This window comes from Magnolia sinica, chromosome 8 (genome assembly GCF_029962835.1).
Source record: "Magnolia sinica isolate HGM2019 chromosome 8, MsV1, whole genome shotgun sequence".
In the NCBI taxonomy this organism is placed as follows: domain Eukaryota; kingdom Viridiplantae; phylum Streptophyta; class Magnoliopsida; order Magnoliales; family Magnoliaceae; genus Magnolia; species Magnolia sinica.
The window spans coordinates 86,199,062-86,215,686 of record NC_080580.1 but is presented as its reverse complement, the minus strand read 5'-3'; the positions used below and the strand labels follow the sequence as shown (position 1 = coordinate 86,215,686).

Genomic DNA, 16,625 nt, shown 5'->3' with positions numbered 1-16,625 from the left:
AAAACAGATGGACAGAGTATAAAATACTTCAATTACATCATTACAGCCCAAGTGCTCCAAGCTGGAGTGATTTCGTCCTAATTTTTTTTTTTTTTTTTATAATGGTCAAAGGGTCATCATAGGAATTTTATTTTATTTTAGCTTGTTTTTTAGAGCATTTGGCCACACCACGAGGTCATTTTGGTCAAAATTCCTATAATAAAATACCAACACATTCCTACCAAACATGGAGTTATCACTATTATTAGTTGATATAAAATGCAATTTTTTTTGAATTTCATGTATATTTTAATAAATTTCCGAAACAACATGTTGCTTTCACAATTTTCATGTGACAGCCTATCTCAGAAATTGATTATTCATAGAATTTCAGGACTATGTTCTTCTTTCAGTGAAGGAGTAGACTAGCCTCCAAGTCATCATTCTCCCCTTCTGCAGCCTCTGTCAGCTCCTTAGCCCTCTCAGCTTGAAGTTTCCAATCAGTGCATCTGATGGCTCTCACCATCATAAACACACATGAAGCCTGGGCCGCAACAAGCCCAAACCAAAGCCCAAAAAAACCGATCTTGAGACCGAACCCCAGGATCGCTGCAACCGGCAATCCGATCAGATAGAACGCGCCAAAGTTTATGTGGGCCCCAACTGTGGCCCTGGCACTACCCATCATGACTCCACATCCAGCTGTCTGTGGGCAGTTGCCGAGCTCGCAAAATCCAACGATCGGGAGCGCTATGGATGTTAGCACAAGGATCTGCGGCTCCGATGTGAACATCTTCCCCCACACGTTCCTCACGGCGGTTGTGAAAGCAAATGCCGATAGACCACATGCCGTTGCGACTGCAAGGCCCACCTTTGTGGCCCATTGGGCCCTGGTGGGCCTTCCGGCGCCTAGCTCATTGCCCACCCTAGTTGAAAGGCCTGAGCTGATTGATGAGGGGAATACGTAAATCAAGCCCGTCGTCTGTATCAGAATCCCCATCGCCGCCACACTTGCGCGTGGGTTGCTCAGCAGCCCACACAAGATCAACATCACTTCATACCACCACCACTCCAAGCAGACCGACACCACGCTCGGCATTGCCAATTTCAGTAGCAGACACCAGCCTCGGAAAAACCCGACGGCCGTCAGGCCGTCCCAAGGCTTGAGGGCCTTCTTAGAGAATACCAAGTAAACCAACAGGCCCAAATTCAAATTCAAGGTGGTCCATGTTGAGGCAAGAGCTACACCCTTCACACCCAAATTCAAGTGGACCACCAAAAGGTAGTTGATTGGAAGGTGTAGTATAAGTGCAGCTGTAGCTGCTAGAGTGAGAGGTGTGGTTAGACTTTGGGTCCTTAGAAAAATCATCAACGGTTGTAAGTGGGCCTGGCCCAGTAAGTCAGGCAGTGAGAATGTTATGTAGATCCTGGCCGTTGATGTGATGGTTAGATCTTGGCCTAGCCAGAGTAGGATTGGTTCCATGTTCAACCAAAGTAGGGAGATAGGGATGGAAGCCAGGAGGAGGAGAATGAGGGTCTTTTGATAGGTTTGGCTGAGGATGGCCCACCTCTTGGCCCCATAGGCCTGGCCACAGATGGGGTCCATTCCCATGGCTAGACCTTTGATGACTGAGTAGCCAGTGATGTTGGCAAACCCAATTGAGAGGGACCCACCAGCTAGTTCAATGTCTCCTAGATGGCCCAGGAAAAGCATGGATATGATGGATCTTGAGTATAAGAGAAAGCCTGTTATTACTATGGGGTATGTGATCTTGCCGAGGGATGTTAGCTCCTCTGAAACCTGCTAGTATACACGCGAAGAACATGTAATTAATATAAGAAAATTCAATCGAAAAAGTTAGGAGGAGAAATGATTCAGTGCTCCTACTTGTATAGGGAAATATGGATAGTCCAATGAATAGATCTGGACTGTCCATTTTATCTTCTCACTTTTCAGGGACCATTGAGCAAAAAGTACAGTGATCAGAAGATTTTGAGAATTTAGACAGTCAGCTACAAAATGAACGGTCAAAATTGTTTGTAGAAATTATTTCAGCCATCAATTTGAAATTATCCACTTGATGGGGGCCGTGATGGATTGCTTGCAGTTCTAAATAACTTCTTGATTGGAAAATCCTAACCATTCAATTCGTGCCCTGTAAAAGGCCAACTTCGAAATGGAGAGCTTCATCTAATCAGTGTAATTTTCACATGGCCATGCCTGAACTGAGGTCTGGACCTAACGAACGGCCTGGATTGAATGGACTCCCCACCATAGTAACAAATCTTGTTCTCGAGAATTCCAGGCCTTAAATTTTCTGGGAGATTTTAAAATTATGATCTTTTATCCAGGTATTATAAGGAAAATATCGCCAAAATAATTTCAAAAATATTTATTATAAATAGTTAAGTATATTTAAATTTCAAATATATAAATTAAATAACGGATTCTTTAATATGGTGAATAAATGTTTCCAAGACGGAGCAAGGTAAAAATATAGGTTTCGTTTATAAGGTTTTATTTGAATAGTAAGTGAAAATCTCATAATTATTAGATAATAATCATTTTTCTTTGAGAGAAAATCTTAACTATAAAAATCGTAATAATTATTTTATGAAATTCTTTTTTTATTCTATAAATATTTCAAATTCTTAATATTTTTTTTATTTCTATAAATTCAAGAAGATTGATGATATCCAAGTATATATACAAATTTCAAATGAGAAGTTTGTTTAACTAGTATATGCGTAGATTGTGAAAAAAGAAAGAAAAAATTAAATTTGTAATGGCCATCCAATTGGAGTCACATAGACCATATAAGTATCATGGTGACAAATCTCATTCTCAACAATTTTGGGTTGAAATTTTCTGAAGTGATTTTTAAAATTTGAGGTTTTGCTAATATCCTGAACACTTCCATCAAAATAATAATTACATATTTTAAATTAATAAATAAATATAACATTTAACTATATCCTATGTTTCGAGATTTGCAACAGTACCACGTATCCATGGTGATATTTTAATATATGCTAAGATTTGAAAATCTCATAATAATATCATTAAGTTTAACGTTTACAATATTGTTAAAAGGTTTTTAAATTCTTGATAAACATTATTTAAACATGTATTTTTATAAATTTTAATATTTTTAAGACATTGGTTATTTAATATCTCATGATGAAGAGTTATTATATAAAATATTAATAAATTATTATACATTTTTCATTACTATTTTTAATATAAAAAATAGTAAAATGTACCATCATGAGAAGTTAATGTATATTATTTTCTTTTCTTTACTTTCCCACCATCCAAACACGCCCTTGGACTGATTCTGAATTATTGATTTCAAAATCTAATTTGCTTAATTTAAGACACGTGTGAAATTTCTAAGGGCCTATGTATCTTCCATTGTTAAGGGTGTACACGAACCGAGCTAGCTCAGTTCGCTCGCTCGACTTGACTCGGATTGAAGCTGAGTTCGAATCGAGTCAAGCTGATTTTTGGAGCTCGAAAACGAGTTCAAGCCGAGTTCGATCTTACACCCGCTCAACTCGACTCGGATCGAATATAGCTCGAACTCGACTCGACTCAGTGCAGGGTATATATACCCTTCAAAAAAAAAAACCCCTCCCAGCCTCCCTTACCTGCACAGCCGCCGGCACGAACCCTAACCTAACCTAACCTTCCTCCCTCTCTCTCACCCTAACCGGTTAACCCTCTCTCTCTCTCTCTCTCTCTCTCTCTCTCTCTCTCTCTCTCTCTCTCTCCTCCCTTACCCGCACGACCGCCGTCCGACCATTTCCCTAAACCCTAAGTCCCTAACTCCCTTATTTGGTCGCCACATCTACTGTCCAGCGGCAACTCCCCTACCCAGTCGCCCATGCCACTGCTGCAACTCGCCAGTCCGAGTCCGACCACCGGTAAGCCGCATGCCCGATAAGCTCGCAAGCCACAGAACTCGGCTCAAAAGCTCGAAACTGGCTCGAACTCAACTCAAACTAGTCCGTTTGCTGATCGAGCGGAGCCAAGCTGGAGATGCTGGCTCAGTCATCGATCCGAGTTGAGTTCGAGCTGGGTGTGCTTGGTGACCGAGCCAAGCTGAGGCCAACTTGACTTGGTTCAGCTCGATGTACACTGACCATTGTACTCTTTCATATTATCAAATAATTCCCATTCATGGAATGCTCCATGCCCCATCTGTGGGCCACGAAAACGCAAGTGCCAAACATTACAATGCAAGGCACCAATGGAAGATCTGGACCGTTCATTAAAGAGACCCACAGTGAATTTGCCATAGGCCAAAAAATAAGGCATGCCACTCATCAGGTGAGCCGGTGATGAATAAAAGAATGATTAAAATGAACCGATGGACATTAATCAAGGCACTCACAAGATGAACGACTGGATATTGCTCACCCCAGCCACGTTGCACATGTGGGGGCTTGATTTTAGCCTTCCCATAATCGTGAAGCGTGAGCACAGCAACACATGTGATATTTGTGTTGATCATTAGCACGGGACATGGCATAGATACATTCTTAGCATGGAAGATAAAAAGAAAGCGAAAGTAATCTATTAGATGTAGGCACAATTTTAAGTAGGGCATGATGTAGCTGGGCCTAGGTGTGTTCGGTTCGAAGAAATTCAATCCAAATAGGGGAATTGTAAATTGACCATAACTTTTGATATTAAGGTCAATGGGTTGTGTGTGTCCTTTTTCGCAAGAAAAAATACACCTCTAATTCAAAAACGAAATTTTAAGAAAAAAATTTTTTTTAATCATTCTAATTTTTTTCATATTTCTTTATTTTTAAAATTTTTAGAATTTCATCTTTTTTTTAAAATTACTTGTAATCATGCTAAGACTCCTCTAATAAGATTAATTTAGGACTTTCTATTTCATCATAATATCAGCTGGTGGCCGTTCACTTCTAACTATTTTCTTATGGTAGGGTCCACCTTATCTATGGATGTAACTCATTCTTTAGCCATAGAAAGCAATGAGATTAAAAACCTATCATTGAAAACTTTTTGGGGGCCACAAAATTTTTGGATGTAACTTCTTCTTTGGCTCATTGCATTAAATTAAATTTTGAATTCAATAGACAGAGTAGTTCTTCAACACATATACCATGGTTGGCCCTACAACCCTTAACACAAGACAACTTAGACCCTTAACACATAACTATCTCAACCCTTAGCACATACTTGATAGTTAGCCCCACAAACGACGTCCTTGTACTGTTAAGGGTCAGGGTCTAAGTTGTTATGTATTAAGGGCCGAGGTTGTCAAGATCGAGATTTTCATGTGTTAGGGGTTGAGGTTGTCAAAAACGAGGTTATCATGTGTTAATGGATGAGTCATGCATTAAGGGTCAAGTTTGTCAGCATCAAGGTTATCATGCATTAAAGGCCAATGTTATATGTTGAAAAAGATCCAGAGCAATGCATGTATGTTATCAAGTGTCATACTATGCTAGGATATCAAAATAACTCTCCTTATTAGAGTTGATATGCCCTCTTCCAGGGGGGCGGATTAGGTGAGACCCCCAATCCACCAAAGTGGGTGGGACCCCTAACTGTGGGACTCACAGTGGTGTATGTGTCTTAAATCCACACCGTCCAACCATTTTAAGAGCTCATTTTAGGACATGATCCTAAAAAAGATGCTTACTCAAATCTTAGATGGACCACGCAATAGGAAACAGTTGTGATTGAATCCCCACCATGAAAAACTTCATCAATTCCACTGTAATGTTTATTTTCCATCCAACCTATTGACAAGGTCACAAACACATAAGTGAAGAGACCAAACAAATACCATCTTGATCCAAAGCTTTTGTGGCCCACAAGAAGTTTGTAATGGTCGTTCACCATTGTTTCCTATACAATGGTCCATCTGGGATTTAGAACTGCTTCATTCTTTGTATCATGTCCTAAAATGAGCTTTAACTGATGGCATGGATGTATCACACTGGGCCCCACAGTCAGGGGTCCCACCCACCTCGGTTGTCTCACCTAATCTCTACTCCCTCCTTCCGCATCTTGAAAACTGCTTACTCTCTCCATGTGTGTCATACTCAATATTCGGTATAAATAAATGACAGTAGTCATATGTAAGTAGGAAAAGTATGTTGGAAATCCTTTTCATTTATTTCATGAGTGGGTCAAGTTAGGCTGAGCTTAAGCACATAAGAATTTTTATGGGTTGATCATGAACCTATGAATCCGATAGTTAGTCAAGCTTTGACTTGGATATTTTTTGATTTAGTAAATGGGTTGCCGCCTGTTGTTATCAATACATATATCTATACTATTATTAAAAGTCAAAATAAACTTTCAGATTTTTCTTTTCTTAGATCAATTATATTTTCAAAACTTTTGAATGACTAAAATACTCTAATCTATGATGAAATTAGCCCTAGGATCCACCTTTTCATGCAGTTACCTCTATGGTGCATCTAGGGGTGTACATCGAGTTGAACCAAGTCGAGTTGGCCTCAACTCGACTCAGCTCAGCCACTAGCTGACCTCAGCTCGAACTCGGCTCAGCTTTGTCCTCAAGCTTGACTGGCCAGCTCGGCTCAGTTCGATCAGTAGCTCGGGCGAGTTCGAACCGAGTTCACCATTGCAACATTTTCACAAATACCTAGACTGCACCTTCAAAATCTCACTGTATTTGAGACAACAACAATGGTTTTATAGGTATTTTATCAAACACCTTTTAAGCAACATAAAAATCAAGGAAAAAAAAAATGTGTTGGTTTCATATACATATCCTTCTTGCCACCAGCCACACTTCTTTGAGTCATTTCATCAAACACTAGGTGAGCAACATCAATATCAAAGTAACTGAGTCACCGAACTGGTTCGATCCGAGTTTGATTCAAGTTGGGTTCGATCCGAGTTGGGTTGAGCTGGGGCCAGCTCGAACTCATTTTCGAGCTCAAAAATTCAGCCCGACTCAGCTCGAACTCAGCTTCGAACCGAGTTGAATCAAGCTTTTTCTAGTCGAGGAGAGCGAACTAACCATGCTAGCTTGGTTCCTGTACACCGCTAGGTGCGTCCCCACTTATTTTTAATGGATACATCATCAAGAGATAGCCATTGATCTGAGGCCATTTTCCATTGATGCAACCACATCAGATTGGTTGAGGAATTTGTCAGTTGACTCAACTCAATATTTAATCATTTAATTAATTATATTTTATAAGTCATTAATGTTTAGTATACACAAAATCTATAAATTTAAGAAAGTAAACACAAGCAATGCTTGTGGATATAACCGATTATAGTTGTTGTTCTCCCTCCTGACACATTTTATCAAACTGTTTCATGCAAGTGAGTCGGTTTGATTTGTCATGAATCAACCCCATCAACCTGGTAACACCCAGATCCATAGCTCTAGTGGTAGACTGAGTGAAAGATACCTCTTTCAACACTGAGGTCTTGGTATTGATTCTCAGTGGCGGTGGCTAACAGTGATGTGTGAACTGACAGTGAAGCTAACAAAAAAAAAATCCCTGTCAACCCGGTACAGATTAAACTGGTTGAGTCTGGTCAAGTCAATACCAAGACACAATTCTGAGTTGAGTTTTACAGCGACTCGGCTTTAAATCCCCATCAAGTTGAGTTGACTTAACTAATTGTTTGGAGTCCTGTCATCGAGGAACTAGTTTAATTAGTTGAATGATAGTTGGACCGAAACAATCCACGAGATGGGTGGAAGACCGGTCCGGGATTTGAGACATCGACCTACGATAAGAAAAACCCGGTTTAGGCCCGTGACCGTTCTTACATTGAATCGGCACAAGTACAACGCAGAGCTCACTGAATTTGCAAATTATAATAAAAGTGGAACATTAACTTTTCCAACTCGATAACTTCCTTTCTAAGATAGCAGGCAAAAACCTAATAGCGGAAATTGGAAAAATCCAAATATATGATTTTTTTAAAAAATAAAAATAAAAATATCTATACAAACATGCACATCCATTACCATAATATGGAATGCCATGCATGTGAAGTGCTTACCAACGCGCGCGTGTGTACATTCATACGGCACATATCCTATTTATAATATTATACATGAGATGGTGTGTATGCACATACATTTTCTAGTACTACCCAGGATTCCCGCACCCGAATTAAAGCAAAAATAGAATAATTAAGAAATGAGAAAATAAATGGATGGATGGACATTTGAAAATAATGTCTAAGGGTGATGCTGTGGGTGATGGACAGCAAGTGAAGAAAATTTAATGGGTGTCATCCATTAGTGTGTGAATTAAAGTATGCACACATCAGATGGATTGGATGTTCTCCACCCATCACAGTGGGTCTCAAATGCAATCTAAAAGTTTTTAATGGTACAGGTCTCATCCTTCCCTCATGCGGGGATACGAGCTATTTTTTAAGGTTATAAGAGCAAAGGAAGCACGTTATGGATAAATTAGATGTACCATACACATTACGGTGACCACATGAATCATGAACGGATTTCAACTATTGTGTTCTGGTATGTATGATGCCTTTTTAGTAGTAAAAATTTTATTTGTAATGCCCTTTTAGTCATCCAAACAATGTATAAGTTTGAGGTGTTCATGGAAACATGCAAACCCCAAATATTATACAGTTTGAATGACAAAAATACCCTTGATTCTCTAAAGTCCGGCTAACATGATGTGACCATCTTGATGGTAATTAAGGTGAAGAAGTCAGGTGACCAAAAAGTGGGGACAGGCTTGAGGGTATTTTAGTCAACTAAAAAATGTACGGTGACTGTGTATTTTGTCTGCCCTGGTCAAAAGGACTTAGCAAATGACATGCACAAAACAGATTTTCAGGTCATTTTCAAAGAACCGTAGTATGGTAGAGTAATCTCTTTACGCTCTATAACATGGCTGGGTTATCCATCAATCTGGACTGTCCAACTGGTGGGCCTCATTACATATGGACGATGTTTAAGAAATCATATTTATTTAAAAGCCATAGCAATCGCTTAATGTCGATTATTGTCATCTCTTTTTCTTCCCAGCCGTTGATTTAAAGGCAACTGCATAGACAGCTAAGATCATCCGATCTATGCATATACTGTATCAATTTCCATGCATGTTCTGTCCCACTAGATAGAAAATCCTGATCAAAAGATAACCATGCCACGTGTAATGTAATAATACACGGCTCTACTGTATCATCACCCACTGTTCTTTCCTATTACACAGCCATTAAGCCAAAAGAAACGTTGGTGTTGCCTCAAATACCATAGATAGATAGGAGAGAGAGAAAGAAAGAGAGATATTGTGATCTTCTAACAATAACTTATATCTTTCAAATGCCATAGAGAGAGATTGTGATCTTCTAACACTAACTTATATCTTTCAAATACCATAGAGAGAGATTGTGATCTTTTAACACGAACTTATATCTTTCAAATACCATAGAGAGATTGTGATCTTTTAACACGAACTTATATATATCTTTCAAATATCATAGATAGATAAATAGAGAGAGAGAGAGAGAGAGATTGTGATATTTGAAGTGTGTAATTCCCAAACATAAGAGAGAGATCTTCTCTTGCTTTCTTTCATTAACTTGCAAGAAACCCAATACCTTGGATGAAAAAAAAAAATTGCTAATTTGGATAGAGGAAAGGAAGAAAAATAGATAAGGAGAGAGAAATGAAGTAATCTTTCTTACCCATTTCTCATAACACATCATTAAGGAAGAAAAAAAAATAAAAAAATCATGAACTCTGTGAGAGGAGGAGAAAGAAAGAGAGTTATCGGATTACCTCGTTGAAGGGCGGCCAGTAGGCAAAGAGAGGATTGATCTTTGCTGTTTCTCCTCCTCCTTCTCTCTCTAATCCTCCATTCTCTCCTCCTTTAGAGACAATACAATGATCACCACATAAAGATGTTTGGGACTCATTGCTTGGGCACATGGTAGAAGAGATACAGAGAGAGACCCAAGAAGAAAGGGAGACTGATGAGAAAGAGAGAGTAAGAAATGAATTGTTGAAAGTAGGATTAAACAAAAAGGAGACTAAACAAGAAATGGGTCTTGTCTAATCAATGAGATTACATAAAATATAAGCTTCTCTCTCCAATCTTAGTCTCACTTCTTTTTTTTTTCCTTTTTTTCTTGGGTCTCTCTCGTCTCGTTTTCTTCTTTTTCTTCTTCTTCTTCTTCTTCTCTGTTATTATTCTCTCTCTCTCTCTCTCTCTCTCTCTCTCTCTCTCTCTCTCTCTCTCTCTCTCTCTTCTTTTTTTAAACTTGCCAGCTGATATCCAAGAAACCTTAACACCTTCAAAGCTTCGTTTGTCGTTACCCCATGGTGGTGTTCTTAGACAGGGAAGCGAAAAACAATACAAGTCCCATCTTTCTACACTATATCTGACCTATCAATTTAGAAAATAACACCCTTTTCTATAAAATCTAAACCATTGATATTTCATCTCCATTAGATATATCGCTATTACTAAAAACCATCTTCAAAGACCCTTCAATTCATCATGGACCATTGTTTTATCCCTTCTCAACCGTACATCTGAACCCCAACAATTGAAAGGTTAATAACATTTTTTCGAAGATATCTTTGAACCCATACGACTTTGAAGTTTGGATACAACATTCCAGTATCTGGATTACCAATCTGTGGGTCCCACTTTCAGAAGCCAAGATCATGTATACAAAGATACAAGCTACGTGTATCGTAATTTCCGCAGGAGTGTGTTTGGAAAATTGAAATAGTGGGAATGGATGCATGACTACAAGGATACAACTAACCATAGTCATTTATTTATTGAGAAATATTTAATACTCTGGAAATGTGTGTGGTTCATACTCGGGTACTGTGAAATTGAACATGGTGCATATAATAATTCAAAGTAAGCCGTCCAATTAGTGGAAGATAATGTGGATAGGTGATGGATTTATTATCATATTCGTTGACAAACGCTGATTAATTGGCATCCATTTATTGAATTTGGACCATTAATAGTTTTGATCTTAACCGTCCAATAAATATCTACAAATCATCGATTTAAAAGGTTGATTTTATTAAAATTATTTTCTTTATTCATCTAATCTGTGACCACAATTTTGGACCGTTTGAATTTACTTAATCGTACGACATCGGTATAGTTTTTAAGTGCATGTATATCATACACTGGTCAGCCAGATTATGAAGATTTTTATTTATTTATTTATGGACGACTGCAATGTGAGTTTGTCACAGCTCAGATGACGTACAGGTGACGTACAAGCTTCTGCCATTTTGGACTGTCCAAATCGTGGGTCCCATCGTGAATAGGGCGTACCACATCGAATCCGACAATCCTGACCATCAATTTGATGTGTTCCGTGGTCTAAATCCAATTGACTAAATCAGATGGCTAGGATCACCTAACTCGCGTGGCTTTCAGGCGATGGTCGATTTACGGTGGGCCACATTTGTGCCACGTGTACTGTAGTGAGTCAAACGCGTTTCGAAATGGTGGTCAGCCATCCTCTTTGCAAAACCGAGCATACATCGCGTGGGTACCTAGGCGAGTACCTACCCCTAATGTAGGGGGAACGACTTTATGTAAATGCGATCCATCCGTCCATCAGGTGCACAAATCCGTTTTTTGGACCGATCCCAAAATTATGTAAGATCCAAAATGAACGTGGACCAGATCATAAGGAATAGTGTAATATCAACCGTCAAACCTCTAAATTCACGTGTTATGGCCCACCTTAGATCTGAAATAGCGTGAATTTCTGTACATTCCTTCATCTTAATGAAGTAACTTAGATTAATGGATTGGATGGCATATAAACAATACGACGAGTCCATACGTAAATAACGGTGGGTTGTCATCCCAACTTTTCTAGACGGTGTGGTCTGCGTGGACTTTTTGTCAGCTTGATTTTCGGGTTCGATAATGAATATGAGGCAGCGGACCTGATGGACGGTGTGGATCTCATGCTCTCTGCCCACGTGTAGCGACTGGTTAGCGGTATATCTGCCTGCCGTATACGAGGTACGCGAGCATGGCTCACGTGACCACGTCCGTTGTACGCGTGCATGCATGCATGCAAACAAATCCAGACCGTCAAATGATGGCCCATTGCGGAAAAGTCAGAGCGAAGTCATACATGCTTGCCGAGTATGAACCATCTAAATCGTGAGGCTCTCGCCGATTATGAACCATCTAAATCGTGAGGCCCTCTTTTCAGGACGATGGTCGAAAATCATACTGCTGGGACGATCAGAACCGTCTGATTTTTCTTGTTGAAGCCAGGCCGCTGCTGCTTCTCTTTTTAACCGTCCATTCCATACCATGGACTTTCCAACGGGACGATGTGATTATGTTGCCATGCCCCATCTACAGTGGGCCCCATGATCCAGATGGTCTCTTGCATCATTCAACATGTACGGTGGATGAGTGTGTTGCACTTGACCGAGGCCCAACTTGCTTGATTTTAAACTGCCGTCACTACGATCCCTACCATTTCATTAGTCTACAGCTTGCTGGGCATACACGCGTGCGGAGCCTTTCCCGTATGCACGCAAGCATACGTGCGAATATGGAACACGTTTTTGAGATCTAATCCTTCCGTCAGGTGGGCCACACTAGTTAGATATTCTATCATAAAAATCAGGCCATTTCACTACTCGGATTGGCTACGCCGCAGTTTATTTTGTACAGTGATGGAAAGCTCGGATCTCGCACACTTAAGTCATATTCGCACGTGTGCCTTACTGAAGACGTGATTTCAAATGGAGGTCTAGTGAGGAGTGACGGCTTCATGATCCAAAGCGTTAATAAGATGGGCCCGGCTTGGATAGCTGATGCACCAAGAATCTCCCAGCTGGAGCAGTGGTATACATATGGACGGTTAGAAAATACTGACGGTCCATAAAAGGCAAGATCATCCCACGGTTCGTTCTTGGGACCGGTGGTGTGATGCGAAGCATCTCCCTTCAATCTGTAGCCTGTGAATACTAATAGGCTAATAGTCTAATACCGGAAGTCTGGGACAACCAAATTTTAAAATATTTTAATGCAAGATCCATCCAAGATAGATCCATCATATCAACGGTTGGATCATTGAATTATGGGCCCACTTATACAGAATTAAGGGTCGAGTATAACATGCAAGTCCTCTGCTCGAGAATCCAAACATATAATTCGTATTTATCACGAGATTTTGATTACATTGTACGATTTCTCGGACAACGTGCATAGACACTGGATACTCTTCTGATAAGGAGTCGTCCTGATGCATCATTTTCTACAGATCGAGCCCGTATTTCATCCATCTAGACCGTTGATATTATGTTGAATACTGTGACAGGATAATAATTAAAATTTTCTGATCATCCTTTAACCAATGGACTAAAAATACAGATACCGTTCTTTACAAAAGGGCAGAAATTCAATGTTTAGGTTCCTCCAGTCTGGCAGTATTTTAGGCCATCCATCTTCTTCCTGTGGGTCTGATGAGATCAACCGTCCCGATCAAAGCAATGTGGACCTCACAGTTAAGTATCAATATATCGCGACAATATGAGAAGCATTTCAAAATATCGTGATTTTCCTACGACGTCAGTGGATGGACGACGCCCAAATAAAATCCATGATCGAGGATCGTAGCCGCTGATCTTGGGCCACTTTACAGCTGGAACCTTACATTTGAGGCCACAACTTGAAAGAACAAGATTGTCTACGGAGGAGATTAACACATGGCCATCCACGGCGGGGCCTAGAAACCAACGGTTAAGATCACCAAACCCAAAAACAAAGTGTCCTCGGGCCGAGGACCATCTAATTCCCCTCCAAAAAGAAGGGGTCCTCTTTGGCCATTGCCATGTGAGGTGGGGCCCACCGAGGGGCATAAAAGTATGATGAGAGCTTGTCCTATTACTCCTTGATTTCAGCTATGAATGTGTTTACTTTCTTCTAAAAATATTTATCTTGCTGATTGTAGGGTGATGGGCCTCCTAAGAGATTTCACTAGGTGGGCCCCCTCATATATATATATATAGCTATTTCACATACATCTTATGGTACAACCATTGCATTTGTAGATTATCAAATCCGTTAAAAAGGTGGACCACACCATGATGATCACCTGATATGAAGATCAGACGGATAAACTAATTTTTTGGGACACAACATCAAAATCAGTTGACAACCAATGGTATGATTCAGTGCACTGGTTGGACCACACAATGAGTGGATCTACGTGATTCCCATATCAGGTTAATCTTGGTGTGGTCCACCTTTTGGTCGAATTGGATATTCTACACATGTAACATGTTTCTGGGAAACAAATGGCTGTATCACAGATGATGATACAGCTAAGTCTGACCATTTCATTGTTCAGGTATATTAGTATATATTAACCAAAACCTCTCTGTTTTGGGATCTGTTGGCTAAAACCCCCACATGAATATGTGGGTATTTATCAAAAGCGGTTTGGGTTTTTAAGCTTGCACAAGTGGCGCCAAATTTTCAGCGATCGACACCGTTGATACGATGGACTTCACGGTAGATGGCAAGGGTACCAAAATCGCATGAGGTTTGAGATTCTGACCGTGGAATATTTGAGCATTTTATCAATAGAGGTTTTTTGCTGTCAGTTTGTACAGGTGGGGCCAATGGTTTATCGAACCAAACCATTGATTTAAAGGTTCTCATGGTGGATGGTACATGCACCCAAAAATAAAAAATAAAAAAATCCACTGATTGGAAGAACCTAGCTAGAGCTGGGCACAGGAAGACTCAACTCGCACGACTCGTTTAGAAGGGTTCGATCCGAACAGAATAAGTGAGTCGGTCCAAATTGATTAAGCTTCGTCCAATCCAAACTCAAATTGAGTCAAGTCCAAATTACCTAGTAATTTGACTCGACTTGACCCAAAACTCGATCCGATCAGACTCGACTTGACTCAGATTCGAGCATATATATAATAAAAAAACTCTAATTTCTAAGTATCTCTAACTATAACCCTACTGGCAGCACCCGACCCCAACCCAATTCTAAACTCTCCCTCCCTCCTTCATCTTCCAAGCCCGGCAACCACCCACCACCATCACCACCCTCCTCTGTCTCTCCTCTCCACTCCCTCCCTTCCTTCCTCATCTCTTGATCCAATTCCAATTCGGTGCAAACTCAATGCCACTTTTGTACTTTTGACCGGGTCAAACTACCAAACCCGGACTCGGATCAGGTCAAGCATGTTAAACACGGTGCCGAGTCGGGTCAGGCCTATTTCAAAACCGGATCGAGTTGAGTCAGCTCTAACTCAATTGACTCGGCTGGACACCGAGATCTAATCCTAACAGCAGAACATTCGGTTGTATATCAAATGAGCTTTTGCAAATTTAGTTTGTACAAGCAAGTTCAATGGTTCAGATATCCAAACCGTTGATGTAATGTAGTTAAAACTAGATGGCCCATGAACCATGGGACCCACATGCAGGGTAAGCCCAAAGTGTTAGATCATTTTTTTGTTCAGGCCCAACATGGGCCTATTCGTGAGTGTGATGGTCCAAGTTGGTCTTCATATTCAAGCTGGACCGTGGGCCTCCCAACAATTAAGAAGTCCAAGTTGGTAATGGGCCTCCCAACCTGGACCCACTCATGGGCCTCTTTGTGGGTGTGATGGTCCAAGTTGGTCTTGATATTCAAGCTGGAGGGTGGGCCCCCAACAAATAAGAATGTCGCAATCAAGCCCGACCCACTACATACCCCTAATGACCCCATTTATCTATTAATTAAATGGATTAGAAACAATAACCTGTCAGTCTGGGCTCGGCCGAGTTCGAGCAGAGATCGAGCCTAGACTAACAGAGAGGAGGAAGACGGGCCGTGCGTCGGTGCGGCCGTGTCGGTAAGGGAGGATTGAGGGAGAGAGAGAGAGATAGAGGGAGGGAGGGAGAGAGAGAGAGAGAGGGGGGGGGGGAGGAGCTTCGCCGATTGGACTGACAGAGATGGAGGGAAAGAGGAAGGAAGACGATTGTGTGGGTAAGGGAGGATGAGGGAGAGTCAGAGTGAGAGGGGGAGGAGCTTCGCCAAACCCCCTTGTTTTGGGATCTGTTGGCTAAAACCCCCACATGAATATGTGGGTATTTATCAAAAGCGGTTTGGGTTTTTAAGCTTGCACAAGTGGTGCCAAAATTTCAGCGATCGACACCGTTGATATGATGGACTTCATGGTAGATGGCTCGGGTACCAAAATCGCATGAGGTTTAAGATCCTAATGGTGGAAATTTTGAGCATTTTATCAATAGAGGTTTTTTGCTATCAGTTTGTACAAGTGGGGCCAATGGTTTATCGAACCAAACCATTGATTGAAAGGTTCTCATAGTGGATGGTACATGCACCCAAAAATAAAAAATAAAAAAATCCACTGATTCGAAGTTCCTAGCTAGAGTTGGGCACAGAAAGACTCAACTCACCTTACTCGAGTCTTACGACTCATTTAGACAGACTCGATCTAAACCGAATGGATGAGTCGGTCCAAATCGATTAAGCTTTGCCAAATCCAAACTTAACTGAGTCAAGTCCAAATTACCTAGTAATTTGACCCGACTCGACTCAAAACTCGATCCGATCATACTCGACTCATATTCGAGTATATATA

General features: G+C 40.6%; 1 protein-coding gene across 1 annotated transcript; it reads right to left on the bottom strand.

The window, feature by feature from the left end:
* Positions 1–388: 388 nt before the first annotated feature.
* LOC131254357 (protein DETOXIFICATION 53) lies at positions 389–9,929 on the bottom strand. The gene is made up of 2 exons (XM_058255347.1): positions 9,780–9,929; positions 389–1,780 (listed from the first exon to the last, which is right to left on the bottom strand). The coding sequence occupies exons 1-2, from the start codon at positions 9,927–9,929 to the stop codon at positions 389–391; spliced, it is 1,542 nt and encodes a 513-aa protein (XP_058111330.1).
* Positions 9,930–16,625: the final 6,696 nt, after the last annotated feature.